The 19,249-nt window shown below is 40.3% G+C and overlaps 1 protein-coding gene across 1 annotated transcript in view; it reads right to left on the minus strand.

Annotated features, from left to right (window-relative positions):
- Positions 1–19,249, minus strand: part of Nsun6 (NOP2/Sun RNA methyltransferase 6) — a 60,028-nt gene that overhangs the window by 19,288 nt on the left and 21,491 nt on the right. Inside the window, exons 7-9 of the mRNA XM_021195103.2 lie at positions 14,448–14,567; positions 4,076–4,220; positions 449–597 (exon numbers count right to left, since the gene is read on the minus strand). Of these exons, the coding sequence (XP_021050762.1) occupies positions 449–597; positions 4,076–4,220; positions 14,448–14,567 (414 nt within the window). The remainder of the gene's footprint in view (positions 1–448; positions 598–4,075; positions 4,221–14,447; positions 14,568–19,249) is intronic.

Raw genomic sequence — 19,249 nt, forward strand, 5'->3', positions numbered from 1 at the left:
CTGGCTGTCCTGGAACTCACTCTGTAGACCAGGCTGGCCTTGAACTCAGAAATCCACCTGCCTCTGCCTCCCAAGTGCTGGGGTTAAAGGAGTGTACCACCACCGCCCAGCAACTACCCTCTCTCTTAACATAACTCCTTTTCTTCTACTTTCTTCTAAGCCTAGGAATTTGCCTATTCTAATTACTTTGTAATTGATATCGTACAAAAATGGTTTCTTTTGTCTGGTTTACTTGACTTAGCATAAAGTCTCCAAGAGCCATTCATATTGTAGCACTCCTTTTTAAGGTTGAATAAATATTCCATGTGGCCATACCAAAGCTTTGTCTATGACTCCTGACTGTCTCCACCCTTTGGCCATAGTAAATGGTGCTGCTACAAACAATAGTCTTGGAAGACTGAACTCTGAACTAGCAGCGGTTTCTTCACAGCAAAGGAACATCACATACCACATTAAGGAGTTTTCGCTGTAGTGGCGGATAGGATGTCACTTCCTTTAAAGTCCAAGTACAAGCCATATTTGGCCTCTGTCCCATTCCACTGCAGGGTGCATCAAGGATAATTCGGTCAAAAGATTCTGGTAAGAATGGAGGTCCCCCTACAAAATACAATTAGAAACCTTATCTGTCATCTGATATATAGATCTATAACAGAACACTCTTGAGATATAAGCAAAATGAAAAATTACCATCATAATCCAACATAGTAAATAATGAGAAGTCGTTTTTCCCTTTAACACGTGCTTGGCTAGGCTAAGAATGCTTATACTTCATACAGATTTGACTTTGTAAGAACATCAGAATGTAGTTGTTGTAGATGAGTTCTGTTAATATAACACAAAACCGCACCAGAGCAATAAGACTTTCAACTCCTGTCAGAAGCCACACTACTCCAGAGTCAGTACCTAGTAATAAATCTACTCACCAATCATCAAAGAAATGATTCCCCTGCTAACTCTCCCCTGTGCCCCTCCCCTGCTGGCAGCTCCTGAAAAGTCAGAGTCTGGCAGGCTCCAACCAAACATGCTGGTTCTGGCTGTCATTTGTTAGTCTTCCGGTTTTACAGCAATGTGCATGGCTACTATCCACTATGATTCATTATCAAGTTTCCCTTGTGTGTTTATGAGAGATTTCTGATGTTTGGTGTTATTGGGGAAAGTCGTGAAACTGGTCTCATTGCACTTGTGTTCTTTACCTGCAAGCTTGGCACTGTTATTGAAACTTTTATTTAAACCCAGAATTACCTTTTGTTTTTATCTGTTTAGGACATTGAGACACAAGCCATTTTCAACTTAGCCCACTTCCATATAGAACCTTTTTCCCCTATTTCCTTTTCTGTTATGTAAAACTACTTTTCAAAGAAATCTTTATTTTTTGATGCATACTGGTAACCACCCCCCAACAACAGAGAGATTATACTATAGTCCATGCTGTCCTTATCATGAATGTGTACACCTGTTTCCCCAAAAGCTCATCAAAATGGTGTTTTATTTTATTGACCAATTGTGGTTTTCATTTAAGTAGGTACAACCCTTGTGTAGCTTTTCCCTGCTGAAACCACTGCCTTTCTTAATGAACAGGACAGCTCTTGTATATAGAAGATTTGAACTTTCCCACAATATTCTATGCATAATTTCCACAATATTTTCTTAGCTTTAGTTTTTTAACCTGCTTATATAGATGTCACATATTAAAAGTTTTTCTTTCATCCTTTCCAGCGGTCCCCAGTGTGAAGTCATAGTAAAAGGGTGCAGATGACCATCATACTTGCTGGGGTGGGGAAAGGAAGACAACAGGGATGGAAACCAGACTTTCTCCTCTTCACGAGCTCTTCTGGTCACAACCTTCACAGCCTCTTTTACCCAGCAATTTCCATTTTTTCCTGTAAGGTACATACTGAAGTAGCCAGAGCCCTGGACAGGAGATATTCCAGGCACATGTCCAAGCCCAGGATTCACCTGTTCTGTGCTGATCCTGCTCTGTAGAGCTGCCTGCAACAGCTAAGCTCCTTCCAGCAGCCGGCAGTTCTAGGTCCACAGAGCCTGCCTCTGCTTTACAGCCTGCAAGTGTCTAGCACCTTGCTCCTCCTCTGTTTGTACTGAAGTATCTCTTGGTAAGTTAAAGTTATACTAAGTTAGCTATTGATATACTGTTTAAAAAAGATCAAAACAAAAGATGTTCCCAGGGCACAAAGGAAAATAGAGAGCTCAAATGCCTGAGACTGTGGGGGACATCTCATTCACATCAGCAAAACCAGCAAGATACAATAATTTGTTTAGGGATAAACAATATAGAAATGTATAAACTATGCAATAAAACAAAATGGGGAATTAAAAAAACTCTTGGGCTTTTAATAATAAATTCAGTCATTATTAGCTTCAAATGGCTTGTGATGGATATTTTTGACAGTAAGGTTGGTAAGTTGGGTTACCAAAATATATAGTGGATAAACAGATTAAAAACACAGCACAATATAAACAGCTAATTCAAAAGAAGACAACAACACAGGAGAACAACACATCTACACATTGCTAAGAAAATATGGAACAAATGGCTCAAGCAAGGCTTCACCATTCAGTTATTTACTGGAAAAAATGGATTAAATATTTCAGACAAAAGACAGTGTAAACGTACTAAAAGCTAAAGACACAAATCCAGCTAGTCATTGTTGTAATGACTCGTCACTGTAACTTCAGTGGATTTGAGGTCACTTAAGAAACATACTTCTTGAGGTGTCAGTGAGAGTATGTATGGAGGCATTTCCAGAGACCTTTCACTAGAGAGAAGACCTATGTCAAACCTGGCAGCCTCATTCTACAGGCTGAAGTCCTGAAAACAAAGAGGACAAAGAAGTGGGCAGCAGCCTTCATCTCTGCCTTCTATGATGCAATGTGACCATTTTCTCATGCTCTTCCTACAACAGCGAGAGAAAAAACTCGACATCGCATACGCCTTCCCTACCATGACCACGAGGATATTAACACCGAGCTCCCTATGATGGGGAGGTCAGTAAAACAAGGTGCACCTTGACACTGTGAGGCAAAAAGATCCTTTCCTTAGGTTCCTTTTGTCAGGTGTTTATCACAGCAACTAAAACACAACCCAACGAGTGACGGATTTAGATTAGCACTTACTGCTCTTCAAAGGACGATGTGGGTAGTGGGTATAGGAAGGAGATGCTCACTACAACAAACCTACAAGAAAATGCAATGAAAAACACAAGACATACAACCCAAGCCCTGTGAGGAGACAGTTATCAAAAGAAAACAACAGAAGATACTCTGGTGAGAGCATGGATGAAGAAAGAACACATGTGTACCATGTAAGAACAAAAATGCAACCACGAGTGAGTAAGGTATGGTTCTTCATACAGTAAATAGTAAAAGTACTATGTGATGCAGCAGTCATACATGCCAGTGGACATACATGAATAGGAGCAGTTGTCACGGATAACTTTGCTCTCATGTTCACTTTAACACTACCTAGAACAGCAATGCTACACAATCAACTCAAGTGTCTAACAACAAGGAATGATAAAGAATGATGAAAAGATGCAGGGCATATACACAGTGCAACACAATTCAGCCTTGAGAAGAAATCTTGACACTTGCCACAGCATGGAAGAATCCAGAAGATACTATGTCAAGTGAAAATAAGCCATGTCCCCCAAAACAGTTATATCTGGAAGCTAAAAGGTAGAACATATTGAAGCAGAAAGAGACAGTGATTATCAATGGCAAGAAAGGACAGGTAATCCTATGGAAAAGTTACAAAGTGCGTCTAGACAGGAAGAGTAAGGTTTGGACTCTAGTGCACAGTGGGACTCTATACTTAGTCATAATACTGCATTTCAAAGCTGCCAAGAGTAAATTTCGAGTGTCTTGCCATCAAAACATTAACATATTAAAGCATTAATAAACACATTATATTAAACATTACATAAACACTAACACATTACCATAATTACTTTCTTGTTGTTTCACTTTCATACCTGTATCAACATCCAACGAGTACATGTAATTCTGAGGGGACGGGGAGGGGGGAAACCACAGAATAAGAAAAACAAACTCAGGTTACCTTCTATGCCATCAGTAGTATCAAGCTTAAGCGCCTTTGTTGCATCGAAACAAAATGCCCGGATAGAACGAAGTCCTAATAATGAAGCATTCTGCTTCAGTTTGTTCACTTTCGTCAATATTTTGTCCAATGCTATTACTTCTCCCTAAAAAATGAAAATGGAATATAAATCCAAAGCAGTTATAGAAGTCAGTAATACAAAAGACCAGTGTAAATGGTATATTTTTGCTTTCCTCCCACCCATGCCTGAATTCATTAACCAAATGTACTTCAAATTTACCCTGGATGAGAGGTATAGCTCAGAGGTAGAGAGAGGTTTCCTTGAGTCAGTTCCCAGCACTGAAATATTAACTCCTTAAATATCTTGTCTTTTCCTTAAACACATTCCTACCAATTGTTCTTCAACCCAGTCTATATAAATCAAAACTTAAAAAAGTTATTTGCAATATTTTCAAGAAACTTAGAAACACTCTTAAAGGTAAACATAACACCAATCTCGAGTGACTGCTCTCCTATGAAAGAACATGAGCTTGCTCTATGAAATATCTAGCTTCAAGGAGTTATGCAGAAATGGATATCTGTAAAAACTGATCTTATAATTTTATAATTTTATAATTTTAACAGTATACAGAATTATTTGAACTATGATAACCAAAATGAGATGTCATGACCCCAATCCTTTGTGCGTCAAAGCAACATGCTTTGGAAAGGCATAAAGTTCAAATGCTGCTAAAGGACACCAGGATCAGGTAACAACTGAGCTCTGAGGAGTATGACCCAGTTAAGGAAAGCATAGTAGTTTGAATGAGAATGGCTCCCAGAGACTCACATGGAGTGGCATTATTTCAAAGGATTAGGACATGTGGCCTTGCTGGAGGAAGTGTGTCACTGGGGGTGGTATTTAAGGTTTCACAAGGTCCAGCCAGGCCCAGTGGCTCACTTTCTCTTCTTGCTGTGTATCCAGATGCAGAACTCTTAGCTCCTCTCCACCACCATGGCTACCTGCATGCCATCATGCTTTCTGCCATAATGATAATCGAATAAACCTCTGAACTATAAGTCAGCCCCAGGTGAATGCTTTCCTCTATGAGAGTTGCTGTTATATGGTATCTCACCTCAGCAACAGAACCTTTAACTAAGGCAGGAAGTAAAGCAAAGAGCTCTCCAAAAAGGAAACAGGAGGAAGATCAGAGCCACAGAGGCAATGACAGGAACACAGTTCAGCATGATCCCCAGGTGGCCCTGGTGAGGAGAGACTGGCAATCCTACTTTTAGGACAAAGCCTTGAACAGGTTTTGTTGAAATAGCACCTCTGGAGGTCAGCAGTGGAGGAGAATCCCAGGACTCATTGAGTGCTATCTCAAGAGGGATGGTATTATTTACAATGAACTACCTTGGGGCTGGAGAATAGGCAAGGATCATAAGTCAGGGAACTTAAATGGAAACTGCTAAAGGTCTGGAGGCTGGGCAGGAGGACCAGGCACTGATTGAAAAGTTCAGGCTGCAGGAAGCTCGACTCAAATCAGAAAGGGCATGCCCAGAGCCTCTTCACTATCTCACTGACTGGGACTAGCACTACTATCTGGTGGACTGAGCCTGGGGTCAGAGGTGGCTCTAGCACCCATCAGTGTTGTAGAGTTCCAAAGAGGACATTTCAAAGCCCCAAGAACTGAGTGCAGGAAATCGTGACGCTGGGGGCTTCACAAATATGCAGACAGCTCTTCCTCCTGTACAAATCTTGGGACTGTGGTTCTTTTCTACAGTCTCTGTGTACTGGGAGAGCAATAAAGGATCAAATTCAGAGCTTTTCAAGAGAGTGAAGCTTTTCATGTTGACTGTAAAACTAAGTGTGGCCATCTGAGGTCCCTGGAATGCAAAGGAAAGCTAATAAAATCATGGCAGTCAGGTGTGAGCCAGGAGCCACTACAGGTTCAACACCAGCATAAGCCACCAGAAAGACAAGTGGCCAAACATCTCATCCGCCATGCCCATAATGTCTGTGTCAAGGACACCAACAGAAGCTACGCCAGCACTTCATCTTCTCTTCACCCCTCCTTTTTTTCTTTTTAGCACACATTTTTAGCGGTATTTTTACTTTACTGTGTTGTAAGGCATTTCATGTTTTTTATATCCCTTCATAAATGTAATGCTTTAATGCATTTTTTATTAGTAGAAAATTCATTTTATTGTCTTTTATTCTTTTTTGTCCCATGGCCTCCTCAAATTTTCCTTTTACTAACATGCAGAGAACCATGACGTTGGACTGGTCTAGCTGCCACGAGAGATATGTGTCATAGTTTTTTCAGGTTAGAATCCATGGATCCTGGGAACCGTGTGCCTTTCAGTTCCTGAGAATCTGAGGCACTGCCTCAGCCTGTGTAGGATTCACAATACTTGTGTTTCTCAGATGTTAGCGAAGCACGCAGAAGTCTGATAAAACAATTAGTTTTAGACATTAATCTTGTAAGCCCTATCTAGCATGCAACCACCATTATCCTGGCGCCCACCATTGTATTCTGTTTTCATAAAGGCATAAAATGTCTGATTGCTCAGAATAAGCTTGACTCAGTCTCACCCTTGTTGAAACTCCTCCAACCCCTCCTGGTGTTCGTGCCCACCAACCACATCAGGAGGTACTGGTTATTAAGTAAGCTGAAGATTCACTAACATTTTTTCTTTACCTTTTTAAAAATAAGAATTTATGTTTCCCATTTTTACTACTCAGCTTCCTTCTATCTAATTTGGCCTTTAAACCATCTTATTATCAGGCATATAGGCTGATACAGGCCACAACGTAACAGCTGTGGAAGACTTCAGTGTCTTATTGATGTCTTTGGATAAATCATCCAAACTAAAAACCAACAAATAAACCAGAAACTAAATGAATTTAACTTCACAGTGCTTACAAAAATATCCCATCCACCATAAAACAAAATATTCATTTAGCTATGAACCTTCTCTAATATCGAATATATTCTAAACCACAATCAAGTTTTAACCAATGTAAAACAATGTAAATAATTACTTGTAACATTTCAGACTGTACTATAATAGAGATAAAATCAATAAGAGCAACTATAGAATCTACTCACATATTCTTTCTTGCTTTTATAGTAGGATCTGATGATTTTTTGAATTTCCTCAGTTTCTGTTGCTATATCTCCCTTTCATTTCTGATTTTGTTACTTTGGATAATGTCGCTGTGCCCTCTGGTTAGTATGCATAAGGGTTTATGTATCTTGTTGACTTTCTCAAAGAACCACCTCCTGGTTTGGTCGATTCTTTGCACAGTTCGTTTTGTTTCTACTTGGTTGATTTCAGCTCTGAGTTTGAGTATTTCCTGCTCTCTATTCCTGTTGGGTATATTTACTTCTTTTTGTTCTAGAGCTTTCAGATGTACTGTCAAGCTGCTAGTGCAAGCTCTCTACAGTTTGGAGGCACTCAGAGCGGAGTTTTCCTCTTACCACTGCTTTCATTGTGTCCCATAAGATTGGGTATGTTGTGCCTTCATTTTCATTAAATTCTAAAGTCTTTCATTTCTTTATTTTTCCTTGAACAAGTTATCATTGAGTGGGGTGTTGTTCAGCTTCCATGTTTATGTGTGCTTCCATTGTTTTTGTTGGTATTGAAGACCAGCCTTAGTCCATGGTGATCTGATAGCGTGCATGGGATTATTTCAATCTTCTTGTATCTGTTGAGGCTAGTTTTGTAACCAATTTTATGGTCCGTTTTGGAGAAGGTACCATGAGGTGCTGAGAAGAAGGTGTATTCTTTTGCTTTAGGATGAAATGTTCTATAGATATCTGTTAAATCCATTTGGCCCATAACTTCTGTTAGTTTCAGTGTGTCTCTGTTTAGTTTGTGCTTCCATGACCTGTCCATTAATGAGAGTGAGGTGTTGAAGTCTCCCACTATTATTGTGTGAGGTGCAATGTGTGCTTTCAGCTTTGGTGAAGTTTCTTTTATGAATGTGGATACCCTTGCATTTGGAGCATAGATGATCAGAACTGAGAATTCTTCTTGGTAGATTTTTCCTTTGATGAGTATGAAGTGCCCTTCCTTATCTTTTTTGATAAATTTGGTTGAAAGTGATTTTATTCAATATTAAAATGACTACTCCGTTTTGTTTCTTGGGATCATTTGTTTGGAAAATTGTTTTCCAGCCCTTTTCTCTGAGGTAGTGTCTGTCTTTGACACTGAGGTGCATTTTCTGTATGCAGCAAAATGCTGGGTCCTATTTATGTATCCAGTCTATTAGTCTGTATCTTTTTATTTGAGAATTGAGTCCACTGATGTTAAGAAATACTATGAACAGTGATTGTTCCTTTCTGTTATTTTTTATTTTATTTTTATGTTTGTGTGGCTATCTTCTTTTGAGTTTTTGAAAGAAGATTACTTTCTCACTTTTTCTAGGGTGTGGTTTCCCTCCTTGGGTTGACATTTTCCATCTATTATTCTTTGTAGGGCTGGATTTGTGGAGATACTGCATAAATTTGTTTTTTGTCATGGAACATCCTGGTTTCTCCATCTATGGTTACTGAGAGTTTTGCTGGGTATAGTAGCCTGGGCTGGCATTTGTGTTGTCTTAGGGTCTGTATGACATCTGCCCAGGATCTTCTAGCTTTCATAGTCTCTGGTGAGAAGTCTGGTGTAATTCTGATAGGTCTGCCTTTATATGTTACTTGAACTTTTTCCCTTACTGCTTCTAATATTCTTTCTTTGTTTAATGCATTTGGTATTTTGATTATTAAGTGACATGAGGAATTCCTTTTCTGGTCCAATCTATTTGGAGTTCTGTAGTCTTCCTGTATGTTCATGGGCATCTCTTTCTTTAGGTTAGGGAAGGTTTCTCATATAATTTTGTTGAAGATATATACTGGCCCTTTAAATTGGGAATCTTCATGCCCTTCTATTCCTATTATCCTTAGGTTTGGTCTTTTCATTGTGTACTGGATTTCCTGGATGTTTTGGGTTAGGAGCTTTTTTCCATTTTGCATTTTCTTTGACTGTTGTGTCAATGTTTTTATGGTATCTTCTGCCTTCTGTACCTGAGATCCCTTTTCTATCTCTTTTTCATTATTATTATTATTATTATTATTATTATTATTATTATTTTCAACTTTTTATTTCCAACCAAAATTTTTCTCTTCTATATCTTGTATTCTGTTGCTGATGAACTATGATTCCTGATCCCGTTTCTAGGTTTTCTCTCTCCAGAGTTGTCTCCTTTTGTTATTTCTTTATTATTTCTACTTCCATTTTTAGATCCTTGATGGTTTTGTTCATTTCCTTCGCCTGTTTGGTTGTGTTTTCCTCTAATTCATTAAGGGATTTTTGTGTTTCCTCTTTAAGTGCTTCTAGCTGTTTTCCTGTGTTCTCCTGTATTTCTTTAAGGAAGTTATTTATGTCCTTCTTAAAGTCCTCTATCATCATCATGAGATATGATTTTAAATCAGAGTTTTGCTTTCTGGTGTGCTAGGGTATCCAGGGCTCATTGTGGTGGGAAAACTGGGTTCTGATGATGCCAAGTAGCCTTGGTTTCTGTTGCTTACTTTCAGGTTATCTCTGGTGTTAGCTGGACTTGCTGTCTCTGACTGTGGCTTGTCCCTCCTGCAAGCCTGTGTGTCAGTACTCTTGGGAGACCCTCTCTCTGGGAGGAATTTGGATATGGAGAGCTGTGGCACAGGGTCAGCTTCTGGTGCAGACAAAAAACAGACGATCCTGTCCCAGGCTTCTCCTCGGTTCCTGTGTCCTCTCGGGCCAGGAATTTGAGCAGAAGTGGTGGTCTTACCTGTGCTCACAGGTGTGTCTGCACCTCGGGGAGATCTGCTCTCTCCTGATGGTATTTGGGCATAGAGTGCTGTGGCACAGGATTGGCTCCTCGAGGGTTTTGTTTTGTTTTTAAGTTTTGTTGTTGTTGTTGTTGTTGTTGTTGAGTACTTAGCTTTTTAAGAAAAAAAAAATCAGTTCTCAAACACATAACCTTATGATGCTTCTTATGATCTCAGGAATGTAAGGAAATGTTCAGCACAAAAGCAAGAAATAACAAAGGCAAGACTCAGTCAAATGTAGTCTAAAACAATAATACACATATTCAACCAAAAGTTGCTTGAAAAGATGAATAAGACTTATAAACTTCCACTTAAAACAAGCACCTCCAGAAGAAAAAGCTGAATTAATAAACTTAGAAATAGAAAAAGTAAGGATGTTATATCAGATGCTGGTGAAATATAGCTCATTATGTTCCAAAAGACTAGCAAATCTAGACTGAATGGATAAATTCCTAAACATAAGATCTACTAAAATTAACGTAAAGAGATCCATAGCAACCAGGAAGAATGAAGAGCATTAAGAAGACTCTGAACAAAGAAACACTCATAACTGGAAAGCTTCACACTGACCTCTACCAAACTTTTAAAGAAGAGTTAATGGCAACATTACGGAAACTCTTCAAACTCATTCATGAAGCCAATATTGCCCTTATATCACAACCAGGTATGACCACAACAAAGAAAACTATAGGTAATTTCTCTGATAACCACAGACAAATGTTTCAAGAAACTACATGCAAGAAAATTTAAATGACATTTGCAAGAAAATGGACAGAACCAGAGATCACTGTGTAAGCAAAACAAGCCAGATTCAAAAATACAAGTATTATATATGTTTTCCCATATACAAATGTGTATATGTGTGGCGTGTATATGTGTGGCGTGTATATGTGTGTGTGTGTGTGTGTGTGTGTGAGCACACACACACATGTGCATCATAGAAGTAGAAGGGGACCATAAGAATAGAGAAAACAATCCTAAAGAAAGTGGGAGGCATGAACAATAGTAATGGAAATCAAGTGACATGTACACAGAAGATGATTTGTGGGGGAGAAGGGAGCCCAACATGAGAGGTGGGAAGAGCAATGATGAGGGAGATGAAGAGAAAAAAAGTAACAAAGTATAATGACAAATATGTATGGAAATGTCATAATGAAACTAACTTAAAATATCTTACTTAGGTCAGCCTTAAGTCAAAGTCACATGGTCACAGTTTTAAGAATATACTGAGACATGTGGGTGATATTTGAAACACACTATGAAGTAACAGCCCATGTAACACTATGAAGTTACATGGTAGATCAACTCTTCTGAATATTTTCTCGTTTTTAATATATCCTGTATATATCACTTACATCACTCGCATCAAAACTATAATACATGAGCTTTCTGGTCATGTTACTAGATACCATCAGGGCTTTAACAAACCCAACAACTTGACAAACAGGTTGGACAGGCAAAACCTTGACATGTAAGGTGAGCTGAACAGGAGAAGTAGGGGAAAGAGGCAAATGAGGTTCAACTAGACTGCAGAGAGTGAATTCCCCTAGCTGTGAGCTCTTTCACAAATGCCCTAGTCTAGCAGCTGCATTTATATCCTTGTTTAACTAATAACAAAAAGAATCGAAAGCTCCAGCAACTTGAAGAATCTAACGACCTACCACTGTAGACACATAAAACTGGGTGACTGACACAGCCCTAACGACTGCCCTTTGCTGGGCTGGTCTTCGGGTACTAGCAGTAAAGACACGGAGACCAGAGAGGCAGAGCATCCGGCTGCCTCAGAGAGATCATTTCAGGTAAGTAAAACCCATACAAACCCAAGTGAATGAGTCTACTCAGCATTACCAGAAACATCAGCTTATCTGCAGCTGCACCAGTGCCTTCAGAGCAGCACAAATCCTCTCACCTGCCGCAGCCTAACAAATGTTCAGTTGTATGCCACCAAGGCATTGTGTTTTTAAATAGCATCATAAGATCATAAACATCCACTCTGTGGAAAGACTTGTTTTACTACAGTAAGACTCCTGGGGAGTACAGCTCCATGAGAAGTGCACCTGCCTAGCTTGTACAAAGGTACTGGCTTCAACCCTCAGCATTGCACCCACCCTAAGCAACTTACTTTTGACAAATGCTATCAATGTATTATAAATTACAGGCAGACCCTAACATTTTCATAGCATTATTAGTAATCACAGCTACATTCTGAATAAACTGAAAATTTATGTACATTAAATACTCCATAAACTAACCCTTGACCCGCCAGCTGTCATCATGCCTTGGCCCCTGAAGTATTCCATTTATCATCTTAGATTCTGTGAGACATTGTGGGGCAAGTGCACCCAGGGAACAGGCCTGGAAGAGCAAGAAGTATCCAAACCCAGAGGATTACATCTTGAGGCCAGCAGGAGTTGGGCTCCTCTCTCCCTTTGTCAGCCTGCATGCCCCAGGGCACACAGCCCCACTAAGCCCACCTCCCTTCTTCTGGGAGAAGTCACTTCCCTCTAGGCCCAATTACAGGTTTAAGCACCTGGGATCCCTCTTACTGCAAATAAAGCATTCCCAGCACATCAGCCCCAGTCAATCCTGTACACTTTGGAAACCAGTACCCCAACATTTATACACCTCTTGTTACACGCCCCCACCACTACCAATGAGGAGAGAACCTGTTTCACAGAGCATTGTCTAAGAGGCAATATCACTGCATATCAGGGCCTGGACACCCCAAGGGAAGATGCATGATGCTATCACCCTTCCTGTCCATTCTAACTACACACACAGCAAGCTTCTGAGTGCAGATTTACAAGCTCTGCCTAGCAAAGTCAGCTCTTTGTCAATTTTTCACCTACCCCTACACAGCCAAAAATCATAAAATCACATGGACTATCCACGATAAAATTCTGACAGATACATACACGACTGCTTAGTAAAAACTGACATGTCCATACATTTTAGACTCAACTTTCTAGGCTGTTATTTCATATCTATCTATCTCTCTCTCTCTCTCTCTCTCTCTCTCTCTCTCTCTCTTCTCTCTCTCTCTCTCTCTCTCTCTCTCTCTCTCTCTCTCTCTCTCTCTCTCCCCTCTGTATCTTCTCTTTTTGCTTCCTGTTTATTAAGAAGACTGAAACAAGGGAGCGACTCCCAGCATGTACTACAGCATGCATTCCAATCCAGCAGCATTTACATCATGTGCAGCCTTCATTCCTGTTTCCAGGGTAAACTGTTTCATGCTACCACATCACGCCTCTTGCACATCATTTTCTGGCCCATCTCTCCTATTCAGTCATTATTCTCTCTTCCCAGTGTTATCAACTTCTCATTTAAATATCCTCATGAGCATATGAACATCATAAAAAGCATCTATATACCTTGAATTCCACATCACTGCATTGCCCCATTCTCTTCAGGTTAAATTTTAGCAAGCATTCAGTATTATACAGCTTGAAACACAAAAGATAGCAACAAATGGCCTTGTTTCTTCAATAGAAAAAAAATGATTACAACATTAATGAGTTTTGAACACAGATACAGCCAGCCCATGATAAAAGAAAGCTCTTTGGCACATTCATATGTAAAGAAAAAAATGCAGTAAAAATTGGATGAAGTTACCCAGGATCAAACTCACATTTGTGATATAGAAACACTATCAAAACTACATCCTTTTCTAGATCCACAAGTAAAAGTTCACAGGGATATTTATATGTTTATTGTATGTGTACCTATAGACCACAGATATGGTGGCACACTGATAACATTCTCTACAATTAATTTTTAGTGGTGGTTTATACCTTAGTAGTCCATCCAAATTTAAAATCTCAAAGTTAAGGACAAGAAAACATCTCTTAAGTATTTCAGCTAAATAACCCTGTAAGGGGACAAGTCTAGGCTTCATTAGCAAACTGGAAACGTCCTGAGACAGGCCCCATAAATGACAGCCACCTGGATTGACTGTGTAAACGACTGAGGTGGAGTTTTTCAGTTAGACACTGTATTAGTCAGGGTTCTCTAGAGTCACAGAACTTGCAGATAGTCTCTATATAGTAAAGGAATTTATTGATGACTTACAGTCTGCAGTCCAAATCCCAACAATGGTTCAGTAGTAGCTGTGNATGGAAGTCCAAGGATCTAGCAGTTGCTGAGTCCCACACCGCAAGAAGGCGAAAGAGCGAAAGCCCAACTCCCTTCTTCCAATGTCCTTATATGGTCCCCAGCAGAAGGTGTAACCCAGATTAAAGGTGTGTGCCACCACACCTTTAATCCCTGATGATCTTGGACTCGGAGATCTCCCTGTCTTAATCTTCTGGATTCAATCACCACTGTGTCTCAAGATCTCCATACCAAGATCCAGATCAGAAACTTCTATCTCCGAGTCTCCAGATTAGGTTCACTGGTGAGCCATCCAATTCTGGATTGTAGTTCATTTCAAATATAGTCAAGTTGACAACCAGGAATAGCCACTACAGACACCCTAACTTCCTATGCTACCATCAGTGGTCATGAGAACTATCTGAGAGAAGTCTGCCATGAAGACATTTTACCTGGTCCTGCATCAGAGCTGCAGTATGTGTAGTTTTGCCTCCAGGGGCTGCACACATATCTAGAATCTTCTCTCCAGGTTGAGGATCAAGAACATGAGCTACAACTGTAGATGGCAAATTCTGAAAGAAAAAGAGAAAGAGAAAGAGAAAGAGAAAGAGAAAGAGAAAGAGAAAGAGAAAGAGAAAGAGAAAGAGAAAGAGAAAGAAAAAAGATGAGTCTTGATAACATAGCCTCTCAATTCAATAAACAAAATATAACATTTACCACATTTAACGTTGGAAGAAGTGAAGGACAGAGAATTAGAAGATAATGGTTCTTTCAGAGAAAGGCCAGGAGAGAGGCATCTAAAGGACGCAGAGCACAGATTCCCCAGCAATTCCTCACTGGCTCTCTAAAGTGACTTCGATTATCATAAGAATTGAAAGGGGATAGCAATTACCAAGCTCTTACACATATCTGATGTGTCTTCAAAATGTAAATGCTTTAGTTGTCACCTTCAAGCCTATTTCTTCATAAGTCAGTTACTGAACACCAGTCAGAAAATTGTACCATGGTTGGTGGGATGGCTCAGTGGGTATACACGCTTGCTGTCCAACCTGGCAACTTGATTTTGATTTCTGGACCTTCATGGTAAAGGAAAAGAACTACCACAAGCTGTCCTCTGACCTAAGCCCACATGCAGTGACACATGTGCAAATACACACACACACACACACACACACACACACACACACACACACACAGTTTAATAGAACAACAATATTCATTTAATTAAGCTATAAGCCAGTGCTGCAGACTTGAGAAAATAAATGCAAAGTAGCAGTTTAACGCCGACCTTTACAAACAAGCTCCACTGGCACAGTCCCTGAAGGATAAAGAATCTTAACTTGCACCTAGAGTTTCTTACACTTTTCATTTCTCCTATTTTGAAAGATATTTTGAAAAATTACAGGAGTGACTTTTAACCTCAAAGTGATGTGGCATTCACTCATCTCTCTAGTGGATCAGAAGAAAGCCTGCCATGAAACTCACATTAAAAAGCTTTATCTATAATACCCCAGCTTTCCCATCCAGCAGCTCAGGGGGCAGGAAAAAAGGGCAGAAACAAGCGAGAACCTGCCCCAACAAGGTACAATTCTAAAACTGGACTTTGTGATTGAAAACTTACTTCTGAATTAATTTAAAGAAAAGAAAGAAAAGGGGAACTTTTCAAGAACAGACCCTAGGCAGCTAAGCTTTAAGCTCTGCAAGTAAAGAGGCATGTAGCAATTTATCAGTGTTGCCAATCAGTGTGAAGGTACTTAAAACTTAATGACACAGGAAGATTCTGGGTGGGCTAAGTTCTAGGCAGGGCCATTCTCATCTCTTGTATTACAGCAGATGAGTCCCTGCACCCATAATGATCATGTCAAGCATGGCTTCCATCAGTTTCATAGCTTTCAAAGAAATGGCTACTGACAACTACCTGAGAGCACAAAGGGTTTACGAGTTGTTTTCAGGGCTACCGTCTTTCAGTCGTCTGTAGTGTGCCCGCGCGCGCGTGTCTTCATTTTGAGAAGCAGCTCTGGGTGCAGCTTTTCTACACCAAGGAAGCCTCACATTACTCGCCCTTCGGCCTCAGTCACCCTGGGTAATTTCAGCTTCTGAATATTGTTTTAAGAATAATATTAAAAGCATAAAAGCACTCAGATTGACATGGTGCTCCTCCTGCACTTTTCACTGATGACCCTTTAACCTCCTGTAAATACCAGAGTCATCTGAAAGTGCACATCTGTCTAAAAGGTCACCTGTACTCTTGTACCATTACACACACTGTGAGACTTTTCCATTTGTGGCAATCTAGTACATATGGAAGAACTCAACAATAATGATGGTAATGATTTTTTTTTCAAATTCTACAACTTAAATGTGGGCCACTGAGATGGCTCAGCAGGTGAAGGTGCCTGCCACCAAACCTGATAATCAGAGTTCAATCTGCAAGTCCCACATGGTGGCAGGAGTTATTCTTTGACTTTCACACAGGGCCATAGCAGCAAATGTCCCTTCCAAAACTTATGAATATATAAATTTTTAAAACTTTAAGCAAAACTTACTCTTTTGACCATTTTTTTTCTCTGTTGAAACTCCTTAAGGAAACTATTGTTACCTACATTCAACCAACCTATTCAGGTTCTTCTAGATCAAACAACATTTTATGAAACTGATAGCTACAAAACCCCAAAGGCCACACAGGGCTGAGACGAAGGTAGGTGATTTTCATTATTCTTCCGGTCCTCTATTCTGATCTCTCCAGACTTAGTCTTGCTGCATGCAGCCTGCCTGCAGGAGCCCCGCCCTCCTCACCTCCTCCATGCAGCCTGCCTGCAGGAGCCCCGCCCTCCTCACCTCCTCCATGCAGCCTGNCCTGCAGGAGCCCCGCCCTCCTCACCTCCTCCATGCAGCCTGCCTGCAGGAGCCCCGCCCTCCTCACCTCCTCCATGCAGCCTGCCTGCAGGAGCTCCTCCCACATCTCCTCCACTCCCTGGGACTCAGTGTCTCAGTGCAAACACCAGTGGCCTGGCTCTCTCTTGTTGTCCTGTTAGTCTTTTTTCCTAGCCATCAGAGAAATATAGACTAAAGCTATTTTGAGATTTTATCTAACTAAAGTCAGAATGCCCAAGATCAATAAAACACATGACAGCTGGCAAGGTTGTGGAAAAGGGAAAACACTTATTCACTGCTACTGGAATTGCAAACAGGCATACAACCTATGGAAATCAGTATGAGGGTTCCTTAAAATGCTGAAAATTAGTATACCACAAGTTCCAGCTATTCCACTCTTGGGCATGCAACCAGAGGACTCTACATTCTACTAGAGAGATGTTTGTTCATTCCTGTTAATTGCTGTTTTATTCATAATAGCCAGAAATTGGAAACAGCCTAGATGGTCACCTAATAAATGAATAAAGTTAGAAAAAAATCATCCTGGATGAGGTAACCTTAGACCCCAAAATATAAATATTGTATGTTTTCTCTTATCTGTGGCCGTTAGCTTTAAATCCCTTGAAAGGTAATGCTACAATACAAACAACCACAGAGGTTTGGTATTGCATAAGGAACCAGGAGAAGGGGAAGGAATTCCCAAGGAAGGGAAATGGAATATAGTGTTCTAGAGAGACAGAGAGAAACCGAATAGAGTTAAATAGGGAGGGAGATGGGAGAGAAGGGTAAACGTGGGGAGAGACAACTAACACTAAAGTGCATTTGAAAAACCATATGGACACCTACTATTGTAGAAGCTTCCTAAAATATATACATATAAAAAAAAAGGATCTAAATTGTTTCACCAAACAATAGGGGAGACAATGGTCCAACCAGATAGCTTTTGACACCAAGTGAAACCTCCAATGGCAGGCAGGAATGGGAGACCCCCCCAAACATCACAGGATATCACCAAGGCTATTGGTTGTTCTCCAAAACCTGATGGTAAAGCTCTATTGCTAAAGACAACATTGTATGTATGTATGTATGTTTGTATGTATGCATGCATGTATGTACACACGTACATCACCAAGCACGGAGAAGGCAAGCTGATACCTAAGCAGAAGTTTCACCAGCCCTGGTGCTGAAGGGACTCTATATGCTACTGAAGGAGAAAGGTAAGTGTCAAGATTCCCAGCTACAAATCCCACAACCTACAGCAGTGACCTGCATGCAAAATATACTGGTGCAGCAGTGGCACAAACATTAAATGGGTGACCAACCACATTTTTACTGGATTTAAGGTTTACTCCAGATGGAACCCATACCCCACATTTCTAAACTTGGAAGAACCTGCGACAGGTCATGGGAAAACCCAATACTATTATTCTGCTAAAGGAACAAAACAGTACAAGAATTCCTGCTGTGGAGTGGTGGCGCACGCCTTTAATCCCAGCACTTGGGAGGCAGAGGCAGGCAGATTTCTGAGTTTGAGGCCAGTGTGGTCTACGAAGTGAGTTCCCGGACAGCCAGGGCTACACAGAGAAACCCTGTCTCGAAAAAATAAATAAATAAATAAATAAATAAATAAATAAATAAATAATTCCTAATAACACACTGCTATATCCATACATCAGTGCCCGGCTTAACCCTCAACAGAGCAGCTTTGTTTTGCATTGAGGAAAATTCACAGAGACTCACCACTGGACAATGTGAAAACAGAGTGACTTTAGACCACCTATTCCTAAATAGGATGTCTTCACCAAAGCCCTGCCTACTCAAGAACCTATGCAGAAGAGGCAGACAGACCGTGAGAGCCAGAGATGACAGATAACTCCATAGAAACAATGTCTTCAAGACACAACAGGACAATACATACTCAAGGAAACTGCCGGCACACATAAGACCTGCACAGATTCAAGTCTGAGAGGGTACAGCCCTGAGAGGAAGTGTCCTACATCCAAGCAAGAAGCTATCTACAACTGCTATTGCTGCTAAGGTAAGATCAATCTCCTCCAATGGACTCTCACTCGGTATTTATAAATATAAACCACATACCAGAGCAGGCCCTAAGATCTAGGACAGCTGGTCAACACAAAACAAACTCAGTGGTATTTTTGTGGATTTTTTTGTTTCATTTTGTTTTGGCTTTCTTTTTTTTTTTTTTTTTTTTTTTTTTTTTTATAAGTTGCTAGCATATTTTAATTGGTTTGCTGAGTCGTAAGGTGTTTTATCCTTTGGTCTAAGAAGAGAGAAAGAACATAAAGATGGGTGGGCAGAGAAGAGAGGGGGACCTGGAAGGAACTGGGTGTTGGAGAAGGGGAAAAACATGATCAAAATA

This window comes from Mus pahari, chromosome 3 (genome assembly GCF_900095145.1).
Source record: "Mus pahari chromosome 3, PAHARI_EIJ_v1.1, whole genome shotgun sequence".
Lineage (NCBI taxonomy): Eukaryota > Metazoa > Chordata > Mammalia > Rodentia > Muridae > Mus > Mus pahari.